Source organism: Macaca mulatta, chromosome 14 (assembly GCF_049350105.2).
Source record: "Macaca mulatta isolate MMU2019108-1 chromosome 14, T2T-MMU8v2.0, whole genome shotgun sequence".
NCBI lineage: Eukaryota > Metazoa > Chordata > Mammalia > Primates > Cercopithecidae > Macaca > Macaca mulatta.
In genome coordinates this window covers 70,757,432-70,771,503 of record NC_133419.1, presented here as the reverse complement: position 1 = coordinate 70,771,503, position 14,072 = coordinate 70,757,432, and the positions used below count along the sequence as shown (strand labels likewise).

Below are 14,072 nucleotides of genomic sequence, written 5' to 3'. Positions count from 1 at the left end.
TAGTACAGCCATTATGGAAAAGAGTACAAGTGTTTATCAAAAAACTAAAACTAGAACCACCATATGATCCAGCAGTTCCACTAGTAGTTATTTAAAGAAAATAAAATCACTGCGTGGAAAAGGCATCTGCACAATCATGTTTCTTGCAGCACTATTCACAATAATCAAGATATGGGATTAACCTAAATTTCCATCAACAGATGGAGGGATAATAAAAATGTGGTATGCATACACAATGGAATATTATTCAGTCATAAAAAACAATAAAATTCTGTCATTGTGGTATTATTGATGAACCTGGAGGACATTGTAAGTCAGGCACAGAAAAATTAATACTATATGTTCTCACTCATGTGGTAGCCAAATAATAAAAAAAGACCTCATATAAGCAGAGAATAGAATTATGGTTATTACCGGCTGGGAAACATATGGGAAAGGGAAGGATAAAGAGAGGCTTGTTAATGGATACAAAATTACAACTGTATAAGAGGAAAACGTACTAGTGTTGTATAGCACTGTAGGGTCAATATAGTTAACAATAACTTACTGTTTGAAAAGCTAGAAAATAGGATTTTAAATGTTCTCAAGACAAGTAATAAATATTTGAGATGATGAATATTCTTTTTTTTTAATTTTATTTTTTTAATTATTATTATACTTTAAGTTCTAGGGTACATGTGCATAACGTGCAGGTTTGTTACATATGTATACTTGTGCCATGTTGCTGTGCTGCACCCATCAACTTGTCAGCACCCATCAACTCGTCATTTACATCAGGTATAACTCCCAATGCAATCCCTACCCCCTCCCCCCTCCCCATGATAGGCCCCGGTGTGTGATGTTCCCCTTCCCGAGTCCAAGTGATCTCATTGTTCAGTTCCCACCTATGAATGAGAACATGTGGTGTTTGGTTTTCTGTTCCTGTGATAGTTTGCTAAGAATGTTGGTTTCCAGCTGCATCCATGTCCCTACAAAGGACACAAACTCATCCTTTTTTATGGCTGCATAGTATTCCATGGTGTACATGTGCCACAGTTTCTTAATCCAGTCTGTCACTGATGGACATTTGGGTTGATTCCAAGTCTTTGCTATTGTGAATAGTGCTGCAATAAACATACGTGTGCATGTGTCTTTATAGCAGCATGATTTATAATCCTTTGGGTATATACCCAGTAATGGGATGGCTGGGTCATATGGTACATCTAGTTCTAGATCCTTGAGGAATCGCCATACTGTTTTCCATAATGGTTGAACTAGTTTACAATCCCACCAACAGTGTACAAGTGTTCCTATTTCTCCACATCCTCTCCAGCACCTGTTGTTTCCTGACTTTTTAATGATTGCCATTCTAACTGGTGTGAGATGGTATCTCATTGTGGTTTTGATTTGCATTTCTCTGATGGCCAGTGATGATGAGCATTTTTTCATGTGTCTGTTGGCTGTATGAATGTCTTCTTTTGAGAAATGTCTGTTCATATCCTGTGCCCACTTTTTGATGGGGCTGTTTGTTTTTTTCTTGTAAATTTGTTTGAGTTCTTTGTAGGTTCTGGATATTAGCCCTTTGTCAGATGAGTAGATTGCAAAAATTTTCTCCCATTCTGTAGGTTGCCTGTTCACTCTGATGGTAGTTTCTTTTGCTGTGCAGAAGCTCTTTAGTTTAATGAGATCCCATTTGTCAATTTTGGCTTTTGCTGCCGTTGCTTTTGGTGTTTTAGACATGAAGTCTTTGCCCATGCCTATGTCCTGAATGGTACTACCTAGGTTTTCCTCTAGGCTTTTTATGGTATTAGGTCTAACATTTAAGTCTCTAATCCAAGATGATGAATATTCTAACTTGATCATCACACATTGTAAACATGTATCAAAATAGCATTCTGTATTTTAGAAATATATACAATTATTACATGTAAAGTAAAAATAAAATAAAAAATTGTTGTTAAAAGATATGTGGTACTTTTGTATTATGCTATACTCAGCAGCACTTAACATTAATATGGCATTATGTAAACAGATATAAAAGATATTTAAATAAAAATGAGCAGAAATGTAATTGCTTTCATTAATTAAACCTTTATGTATGCATTTAATTTAATCGCATTTGTACTGAAAATTTCTTAAACTCAAAAAACAACCTAAAACAATAAATACCCAATTTAGTAGGAGTGGAAAATGAGTGATAAATGGAAATGAGCATAGAGTACAATTTAGATATCTAACTGGTTTGACTTATTTAACAGTGAATGTATTCAATGTATGTATGTATTATTTAGAGTGTGTAATGTAAATATATGAACAATGCAATGTTACCACTGTATTTATTTAAAAAATACAAACCAGGAGTTTACAAGTAAGATATGGACTCCCTTTTCTTGTAAAATATTCAAAAAATTTTCTAACCATTCGAAATACCTTTCCCCATATCTCTCTGCATAGGGAACTGGTCACCTACTCAATTTATGAAAGTGATCACCCTGTGTCTTTGTTCTTCATAATCTTTTTCACACATAAAGTACCTTAATAAGCTGAGTATGGTGGCACGCACCTTTAGTTGCAGCTACTCAAAAGCCAAGGTGGGAGAATCACTTAAGCACAGGAGTTCAAGGCTACAATCAGCTATGTTTGCACCACTTGCACTGCAGTCTGGGAGACAGAGTGAGATCTTATCCTAAAAAAATAAAATTAAAATAAAACCCTTAATAATTGTAATCAGAATTGTAGAAAACTCTACACACATATCAAATCCTCTGAGTTTATTTTTCTAACTACCTCAAGCCATCTTTAACACCTCTCCTTAGTGTCCCTGTGATATTTGCGCTTACCCATCTTTATTTTGTCATATTGTATTCTATATTTCTGCATACTTATCTTCCTTATAATATTGAAAATTTTTATTTGACAGAAATAATGTCTTTCCACGTATTTATTTGTTGTTCCACTGAATTGATAAAGAAAAAGAGGAAAGGGAAATGTAAGGAAATATAATTATTTTCTGGTAAATTGTTTCAATATAAATTGAAGACAACTGGTTTGAAATTACTTTGAATCAGTATGAATTTATTATAGTCTACACTAATCCCAAACACTGTATTGTATTAACAATTTTCTGATTATCATATTAAGTTTTGAGACATACTCAGGAATCAGTCTCCAACCAAATTTAATTGTCATCATTTTATTCCTAGTTTAACTACATAATGGAGAAAATGAGGGAATGAAGGAGAGGAAAGTCACATATGCTTTTGAGGAGGAATAATATAATGGATTATGATGTCTCTGGCTAAATCTTACATCCTGTATGCATCTCTTCACAAAAATAATGTAAAACAACATGAATTGCTACTAACCACTATGTTAGTTGCATTGTTGACATTATCCCTTAAGGAAAATTTTGGGTAGGTAATCATATTTATGACACGAATAAGAAAATAAACTAAGAATTTTCAATTAGTTTGCTCAAAGCTATTCTACCATGAATTTATGGAGCTGGAATTAGAACCCCAGTATAAGTACAAAGTTTGTGATCTTTACGTTGAACCTTAGAAGATGTATACCCCACAGTGTTTGTAAATATAAAATGACATAATGCGCTGCAGAGTGCTTTCAGCTGCAGGAGACATTGCCCTAATATAATGGATTTCTAAAGAATATCGGGCTGATACATCTACACTTCCATTATTTTTGTCATCAGCCTTCATTTGATGCACTTAACTAAGTAGAAAAGCCCTTACTCAAACATATCCTAAATGAAAGTTACAGTCTGGTCCCAACTCATAACAAAGTAGAGATACCACTGCTTGTGATATAGATGCACCCTCTTCCAAGTCCACAAGCCCAAATGGTAGCAGCTGACTCAAGGAATCTTACACAAGCCTGTTTTTCCGAGTCTGTCTGCTCTGAATAGAGCCCTGAAACCTTCCATCGGCCTATTGCAGGTCTAGTTGATGACATCAAAGTGGAAATGAGCACCGCTTTACCTCACTAGTGGTCCCGTACATATCAGGATGAAAACCCACCCTGCCAGAAGGAGCTGCCGGTTGTTTTATGACTTACAGCTCTTCCAAATCAGCTCAGGTATAGAGAGTTTCCAGGTGTCTAAGGCCCCAAGATCTTGGGGTGGTGATGGCCTCCCCATGGTGTCAGAGAAAGAAGCTTTTGTGGGTAACTCTTTAGAGCTAATACCTTAATAAGAGGACAGTTAAGAAGGAGGAAGCACTGGTTCCTCAACTGTCTCTGGGGACTGTCTCTCAGCAGGATTGCTTGAATATCAGAATTGTTGGTTCTTAAAATGATCATATGTATATATTGAGAAAAGAAAGATGATGTCTCAGTTCTTTGTTTTAAATAATCCTTTTTATTTTTAATATAGAAAAATATTAAAACACTAGCATCAATTATGTTACATTAACATTAGGTTTAATTTTATTTCATAATTTTCATATTTATATTAAGTATTTAAAACATATTAGACTTTACGAGTTTATTGCATAATCCAAGCTTTTTGTTGTGATATATACTTGATTTCTGTCATGATTCTTTAGAATAAATGTTATAGAAATTAATTATATGAAATACATCAAAATATAATTTTCAGCTGAGGTTGAACAAGGAAGCAATGATTTCTAGTTTCAGCTTTTATGCTATTAACAAGTGTCCTTTTTTATTTAGTGCAACCTTTTTCTCATGTTTGGCTTCTTATTGATGATCCCAATGTTTAAATGGCCCTAAAGTATAATGCTGAAGTGCTATCAAGGTTTTCTAAGTGCAAGGAGGTCATCTTGTGCCTTATGGAGAAAATAACTTTGCTAGATAAGCTTCACCCAAAAATGAGTTATAGTGCTCTTGGTTGTGAGTTCAAAGCTGATGAACAACAATACAGTTTCCTTTAAAAAAGAAGGAAGTAGGCCGGGAGCAGTGGCTCACGCCTGTAATCCCAGCACTTTGGGAGGCCGAGGCGGGCTGATCACAAGGTCAGGAGATCGAGACCATCCTGGCTAACTCGGTGAAACCCCGTCTCTACTAAAAATACAAAAAATTAGCCGGGCGCGGTGGCAGGCGCCTGTAGTCCCAGCTACTCGGGAGGCTGAGGCAGGAGAATGGCGTGAATCTGGGAGGCGGAGCTTGCAGTGAGCTGAGATGGTGCCACTGCACTCCTGCCTGGGCTACAGAGCAAGACTCCATCTCAAAAAAAAAAAAAAAAAAAAGAAGGAAGTTTATCTAGCTATATATGATATCACTTTGGAAAATGCTTCAATAGCATTTATGGTGTGTGATAAAGGTGCGGAAAAATACGTTTTAAATAAAATTTACGAGAAGTCATTGTTTTGAAGTGAGCTCCTGCACTAAGTCTCAACAGACCAACCCAAAATGGAGTCACTTGTGCTAGGTACCATGTAATCAAACGGAAACTCTAAAGAATCACAGAAATTCCCAAACAGACCAGTTTTTCCTAAAAAATAAGATAGTCACAGGAAACAATCAGAGAAAGGTCAATCTGTGCTGGTATGATTAAGAAATACCCTCTGCTTTTACTCTTAGGAAGAAAGTAAAAGTAACTTAATATTGACCAATTTTCATTTTGTGTTATTCTGTTTCCTTGTTCCAGCTCAGCCCTCAACCTGGTTTGCAAAAAGAACGGTTATGTCCTATCCAATGGAGCTCCTTTTACTTCTTTTCTTTTCTTTTTTTGAGTTGGAGTCTTGCTCTGTTGCCCAGGCTGGAGTGCAGTGGTGTGATCTTGGTTCACTGCAAACTCCACCTTTGGGTTTCAAGCGAGTCTCTGCCTCAGCATCCTGACTAGCTGGGACTACAGGTGTGCTAATTTTTTATTTTTTGTAGAGATGGGTTTCTGCCATGTTGGCCAGGCTGGTCTCGAGCTCCTGGCCTCAAGTGATTTACCCACCTCAGCTTCCCAAAGTGCAGGGATTATAGGAACGAGCCACTTTGCCAGCCATCTTCCTGTTTTTAAATGGGATGCTGTATGCTTCACAGCTCATTAATAAAAGCCATTTTGCTCTTTAAATTTGTTGAAGTTTAGGTTCTTTAATGAAGGAAAAAGAGGCTAAACTTGTGGATTAATGAGATGTCAACTAATAAAAAAATAAGTATAGGCAACAGCATTCTTGTGAGGCTGAAAGCCAAAGAAATTTGTATTAAAGTTATCAAGGGTAAGAAAAATGTCAAAGTCTTCTTGGCTGGTGTTGGCTGGTTTATACATTTGAAAAGACAATAAGGCATGAAAAAGTTTAACCTTGCAACTGAGGTAGGTTCTGCGTATCAGGAAGCTACAGAATTTTTTAAATGCCTGCAAAGGCTTATACAGGAAAATAATTACGTGAAAGAGCAGGTTGTCAATGCTAATGAGATTTGCTTACTATACAAGGACACTACCAAGTAAACCTTTATAATGCAAATGGCCTCCAAATTCCCTGGGTTTAAATTATTAAAAAGCTGTGTAATTACCTACTTTTAAGAACCATATATTAAATAATATGTTTTTAAACATAACTACCCACAAAACAAGATTATGTGTTGATTGGTTGACAAAAATATTGTGAGCAGAGGCTTGTAGAAACCTCACCTTAGGAGGAATAATGAATGGTTCTGTATTTGTTAATTCAGTGTTCATGGCAATGGTTATGAAATAGTCTTGTTTTCTGAGGTGTTATCCAAAGTTCTTTGTCTCATGACTGTGAAAAATAAGGAGCATGGACACCAAGGGTGAGGTTGGAGCGGAAGTTTAATAAGTGAAAGAGGAAAGCTCTCTACAGTGGAGAGGGAGTCCAAGAGGGTTGCTGTTTCATAGTTGAATACAAAAGTTTTTATAAGAAACTTCCCTTATTTGTGCAGCTGCAGTCACATCTTCTCTAAAAAAGAGAGAAATATGCTCATCAGAGCTCACCATGTACATGTCTGTAAAAAAGGGAGGAATGAAGTTTTTCTTCCCTGGAGCCCAAGGTATTACACAAAGGGAAGAGATGTTTCTATGTTGGGCCTTGCGCCCTTATCTGTGCCTGTAGCTTTATTTTTTTCCAGGCTGCTCTCTTTGTGCCAGCTTTATTTTTTCCCAGGCTGCTCTTGTTTGAAAGAATTTCACTGAGTACCTGCCCTAAGTATCTGCCTTTTTTTTCTCCTCTCTCAGTTATACAACATAGCTACTGAAAATAATGAGAATTGACTCTCTCTCTCTCTCTCTCTGTCTCTCTCTCTCTCTCTCGGGGGGTGTGTGTGTGTGTGTGTGTGTGTGTGTGTGTGTGTGTGTGTGTGTAGCCAGGCTCACTTTCTGTTACTTGCTTTTAATGGACAAATAAAAATGATATATCTTCATGGTATACAACATGATGTACAAAATATATACAAGTATGTTGTGCAATAGATACATCACGCTACACTTCCTCACATATTAATCATTTTGGGATCTGGGAATACCTAAACTATACTCGCTTAGCAATTTTCAAATATATATTATATCATCAGCTGTAGTCATAATGATGTACAACAGATCTCTTGCACTTATACTTCCCACCTAAGAGAGATTGTGTCCTTGATGAGATCTCTCCAGTTCCCCACCTCCTAGCCTCTTGTAACCATCATTTTTACTCACTTTATTCTCTGTTTCTATGAATCTGACGTATTTACATTCCACATACATACGAATGAGATCTTGAATCATTTGCCCTTATGTGAACGAACTGTTTTACTAAAAAATGTTCTTCACAGTTATCCATGTTGTTATGAATGACAAATTTCTTTTTTAAGCCTAAGTAGTATCCCATTGTATAAATATCTGCCTCATTTTCTTTGCACCCTCTTTCACCTATGAAGAAACTCTTGAGCTGAGGGGATCTCTCTTGGCACTGCACTGTGCCAGGTAGGGAGGAGGGTAACCCGGATAAGGGAAGCTTTTCCTTTTACTGTCTTCAATGTGCCTTTTCTCATTCTCTGCTCCACCACAGTACTGTAATTTCTCTCTTGCATTAAAGATCTCTCACAAAGATATTTTTGTCCATGGACAGTTATTAAATTTGTGATTTTGTGAGGGAGGAGGACCAGGACCTTCTATTCTTCCATGTTACTGACCTAAACCTAAATAATCTGTCGTCATCTCCTTAAAAGCCAAAGCTCCCTAATAGCTCTCTCTTCCAGTTTCAAGGTTAACATTTTTCATGCCTTATTGTTTTTTCAAACATGTGAGTCAGCCGACACCAGCTAAGAAGAGTTTGACATTTTTCTTACCCTTGGTAACTGAAATGTAAATTTCTTTGGCTTTCAGCCTCGCAATAATGTTATCCCCTATACTTATTTTTTTATTAGTTGACATCTCATCAATCCATACATTTAGCCTTTTTTTCTGTTAAAATTTTTTTCAACTAATTTAGTATAAAGATCTAAGTGATGTTTACTAATGATTAATGATTCATGAATCATGAGTCAGGGCCAGATTGTAAACTAGAATCCTTAGAGACTTTGTGTCCTTAACAAAACTGGCTCTGGGGGATTTTCTATTGAAAACTCTTTTCAGGCAAGGAGCAGTGCCCTCATAAAGCCTTTGCATATTGAAACAACACAAGCAACACAGATTTTATCCTGGTGCTAAGCCTGGTGAGTCTTCCCTGTCTCCCAGCTCCCAGGTGCATTTTTAGGACACAGTGGTAGACTAAGAGAAAGAGGAGAATAGAAGGGAGGAAGAGAAGACGAAAGTTTGAGGAAAGAAGACTAAGGATGAAGCTTAAAGAATGAGAAGAATCAAGGCTCAGAAGGGTCATATAATACTAGAAGAAATTTTGGATTTCAGCCTGAATTGATCTGGGTTACGTTTTAGAAAAAATAAGTCTTTTCATATCTAAAGAAATAATAGCATAGTATCTTTTGAATGTGCTCCAAGTATCTTAAAATAAGTATCTATTTAAAACCGATTACATATTTAGGATGATTTATCTTTATTATCTCTATTTTATGGATGTAGGAAATGAGATATAGAAATGCTAAATCATGTCTGCAAAGTCATACAGCTAACAAGTAATGTTCATTTGCTTTGACTACAGAATGAATTAATTATGAAGCTGGGTTTCAACACTCTTATTCTGACTGCAGAATTCATACTTCTAAGCACTGAGAAATACTGTGTCATTATCAACTGAAGACACAATAATGGTTTGAACTAGTCCCAACAAGATGGAGCCAAATTTATTGTTTTTAAAGATACTAGAGATGTAGACTCAATAGTATTTTTAATACTACAGAGAGGATATGCCTTGGATTTTTTTATCTAGCCAATCCACTGGATGATAATGACATAAAAAGATTACACAATTTCATTGCTTTGCATGTCTTCTGACTATTTCTATGTGGTATTCATGTCACTGTCTGTCTACTTAACAAACTATTCAGACCCTGTCTTACTATAGAAATAATTATCTGAGTTGACAGATATAATTTCCCGATTATTTTATTTGCAAACACCGAATACAATGTCCTCTCTCTCTTTTACAAAAAATACACAAATATGTAGCTTATTTATTTCCTTTAATGATCAGCTTTGCACTTACTAGCTAAATTTTTTTTTTATTTACTGAGATTCTATTACATATGAGAAGGTTGAAAAGGAAAAATACTGTTTTTGTAGTTTTCTTGCCTATATTTCTGTTTTTCAGAGATGTTATTCAGGAATACAGAAAGTTTAATTGAATTAAAAAAAACCCACTGGCATATACAGTGATAAATCACACACACAAAAAATGCCTTTTTTTTTTTGAGATGGAGTCTCGCTCTGTCGCCCAGGCTGGAGCGCAGTGGCGCGATCTCGGTTCACTGCAAGCTCCGCCTCCCGGGTTCAGGCCATTCTCCTGCCTCAGCCTCCCGAGTAGCTGGGACTACAGGTGACGCCCGGCTAATTTTTTGTGTTTTTAGTAGAGATGGGGTTTCACCGTGTTAGCCAGGATGGTCTCAATCTTCTGACCTCGTGATCCGCCCGCCTCGGCCTCCCAAAGTGCTGGGATTACAGGCGTGAGTCACCGCACCCGGCCAAAAAAGTGCTTTTATAATTGAATCCTACTCTCACACCTTTTGTTGTCCATGTCACACCTTCTCAAAGTATTCGCTGTTAGATTACAAGGTCAAAACATTATACAAGAAAGACTCTGTTCTATGAATATTCCACATTGTGTCTCATGCAGATAACATCTTTTCTTAGCCTTTCCTCTTTTCAAATGTTTACCATTTCCTTCTAGGAGTCCCTGTCTCGCCATCCATATTACAGTGCTCCCTCCCATATGACAGTGCTGTTTATCGTGGGCCCTCCTCTTCTTGGCTTTGCTTCTCTCATGTTAATGTTTATCCCACATCCTGATTATCTTCTGGAAACTATAGTCATAATTAGTATTGCTGCTCTGGAATCAACCAATGATAAAAATGATCAAAAAACTTTTTACTATATAATAATTACACTTAATGAATAATTGAATGCCTTGAAAATACTCCCCTAACAAATGCCATAAGTAAGGTACGTGAAAATATGTAAAAACAATTTGGGTAGTTTTAGAAATGATATATATTTTTTACTTCTAATAATTCAATGCTCAGATTATATTTTTCTCTCTCTAGTCTTTTCTTCCACATGTTTTTCATCTATCTTAAACACTCAAAATCTAAGCGTCTCAGATTTAAAATAAAGATAATGATATCTCTTATTCAGATGCATGTGTGTTTAAAAGAGATTACCTGTGTTACTGTGTGTGTCATTAGCAATATGACTCAAATAAGATGCAAATCATCTCTTCCTTATTTATAGTTTCTTTCCATTTTAATTCATTGCTTTCCTCTCTATTTCCTTTTTCTGGTTCTATAATTACAAGTATTTCATGCATATAGTTTGATGAGTCATTAAACTAGTTAAGGCTCAGGCACTTTGTAAAATATGGCTAAATATGCTCTCCCACATGTTTACGGAGATTATATCTGCTATTTACACAGATTCTAACATAGAATTTCAAGCAGGAAACAGTATATTAATAAATGGTAGTTGATGTGGCTGTTTTACTACATTTACTTCATTATTTTGTAATAATGATGAATAAATAATAACAAATGGGCCAAGTTTAAATCTTTAAAAACATGGATAGAACTAGAGGACATTATGTAAACTGAAGCTAAACACAGAAAGACATATGTCTTCTGTTCTCATTAATATGTTGTATCTAAAACAAAATTGATCTCATGCAAATACTGAGTAGAATGATGGTTACCAGAGGCTAGGAAGTGTGTAAGGATGACGAGGGATAAAGGGAGGTTGGTTAATGGGGAAAAAATATAGTTAGATAAAATAAATAAGTTCTAGTGTTTAATAGCACAGTAGGGCAATTATAGTTAACAAGATTTTGTAGTATATTACAAAACAGCCAGAAGAGAAGACTTGGAATGTTTCTAACACGAAGAAATGACAAATGTTGGAGATTATGGATATCCCAATGACCCTGATTTGATAATTACACATTTTACATATTACATGTGTGTATCAATATATCGCATTTACCCCATAATTATGTGCAACTATTATGTATTAATAAAATTAACCTGCACTAAAATAAATTTTCAATATTTTAGATTACATCTTAATGAATCTGTGTTTTCATTAACAATTTCTTACCATTTTTTATGTAACACCTGTGTGTTGCCATCTAACCAAGTGGAACAAATAGAAATCACTATGGGGCCTGACAGCTCTATGTATGTCTGAATTGAAAGTAAATTCTGTGTGATGGTAAGAGAAGTTAATAAATGGGTATTAAGATAAAATTGTAGCATAATAACAGTGATGAGATCATTGCAAATTGATGAGAAGAAAAGCATTAAAACAGAGGAATATGTTATGTCAAACTTTTTATTACAATCCACTGCTTAAATTCATCCAGACCCTTCTCACTGAGAATTCACATTTTTGATTGTTCTCTATGTAGTACGTTTCTAATTGTGTGAATTTTTTGGTTTTCAATTCTGCAGAATTTTACCTGTTTTCCTGCTGATTGGCACACATACAGTCATAAAGATCACGGACTTCTGCATTCACAAGCAGGATGTTTCTTCCCAATGACACCCAGCTTCACCCCTCCTCCTTCCTGTTGCTGGGGATCCCAGGACTAGAAACACTTCACATCTGGATTGGCTTTCCCTTTTGTGCTGTGTACATAATCGCACTCATAGGGAACTTCACTATTCTACTGGTGATCACGACTGAGAGCAGCCTACATCAGCCCATGTTCTACTTCCTGGCCATGTTGGCCACCATTGACTTGGGCCTTTCAACAGCTACCATCCCTAAGATGCTTGGGATCTTCTGGTTTAGCCTCAGGGAGATTATCTTTGATGCCTGTCTCACCCAGATGTTTTTCATCCACAACTTTACTGGCATGGAGTCAGCAGTCCTCGTGGCAATGGCTTATGACCGCTATGTGGCCATCTGCAACCCACTACGATATAGCACCATCCTCACCAACAAGGCTGTTTCTGTGATTGGTCTTGGTGTGTTAGTGAGGTCATTTATCTTTGTTATTCCATTTGTTTTTCTTATTTTGCGGTTGCCCTTCTGTGGGAATCATGTCATTCCCCACACCTACTGTGAGCACATGAGTCTTGCTCATCTGTCTTGTTCCAGTATCAAGATCAATATCATCTATGGTTTGGGTGCTATTTCAATCCTAGTGTTCGACATCATAGCCATTGCCCTTTCTTACGTGCAGATACTTCGTGCTGTTTTCCATCTTCCTTCCCAGAAAGCCCGACTCAAGTCCCTCAGCACATGTGGTTCACATGTGTGCGTAATCCTTGCCTTCTATACACCAGCCCTCTTTTCCTTTATGACTCATCGCTTTGGCCAAAATGTGGCCCGCTATATCCATATACTCCTAGCCAATCTCTATGTTGTGGTGCCACCAACGCTCAATCCTGTCATATATGGAGTCAGAACCAAGCAGATCTGTGACTGTGTGAAGAAAATATTATTACAAAAACAAGGAATTGAAAAGGAAGAGCATCTAATACATGTAAGAAGGACTTTTTGAACACAGAAATACCTTCCTATAGTAAATTTAAGCTTATTTGACAGTTCTTTCCTGTATGTTATTGAATTCAGAAAGCTAAAGTCTAAGCTTTGCTATTCAATTTATATGATAAAGAGAGCCAATCAGAGTTTTTGTATGTAATTTTTATCGATTATGGCAGTAAATTTAAAATAGGATTTTAGAAAGCCTGCCGTGTTTTGTGTACTATCCACCTATGTCATTCATGCGAGTGTTTTCATGTTTCTTATTCCTTTATCTCCAAGCCTATCTGTATCTGTTTCTCTCTTCTTGCCTTATATGCCATCCTATCTTTCCTTTTGTTTTTTACTTCTTTTTATATCTAGAAATATCAGTCATTTTTATTCCATAATAAAGACTATATTATGATATATTATTATTTTATCATGAAGATTATTAACATCCAAAATTGGTTCTATGGACTTGATACTGATTATGGCCATAAAAAGACAGTGAGAAAGCAAATGGAACCACAAACAGATTCATTATAAATTTTTGTAAAATTTGTTATAAATATATTTAGCTTTTTATGGACTAAATTGTAATTTAAACATAATTAAGGAACCACTTATAGCCTAGAGAGATCGCTTGTTTTCCCTCCATAGTTGTATTTGTTTTCTAATTTATTTTTAGATTAATCCTGCAGTCACTATCTTCTTTTTCTTGTCTTTACTCATATGATTTTAATATTAAAAAATTTGGGTTTATTCCTAGTTCTCTCTTCAATATATGTTTAAATATGTTTAATATATGTTCTGTCTTTAATGTATGCTTAATGTTCAATGTTCCTTAATTTTTTGTGTCATAAATATGGCCTATTTCATAGATTAAGCATGAAGGGCTTAATTATATACTGTTCCTAAAATAATTAGAATATTGCTCTGCATGCTATTTATAGTAAACACAAAATAGTTGTTAGCCATTACTAGAGTCATGTTATTACTTGCATTACAGTGTTTTTTAAATCCTGATGCTTGACAACATCATTACAATAAGAGATGT

At 35.8% G+C, this 14,072-nt stretch overlaps 1 protein-coding gene across 1 annotated transcript; it reads left to right on the top strand.

Moving 5' to 3' along the window:
- Positions 1 to 12,068: 12,068 nt before the first annotated feature.
- Positions 12,069 to 13,052, top strand: LOC716273 (olfactory receptor 52E2). The gene has a single exon (XM_001106912.1). It carries the CDS (start codon positions 12,069 to 12,071, stop codon positions 13,050 to 13,052), a length of 984 nt encoding a protein of 327 aa, XP_001106912.1.
- The last annotated feature ends 1,020 nt before the right edge of the window (positions 13,053 to 14,072 follow it).

Coding starts and splice junctions, on each gene's coding strand:
- LOC716273 (XM_001106912.1), top strand. CDS start 12,069: ATGTTTCTTCCCAATGACACCCAGCTTCACCCCTCCTCCTTCCTGTTG.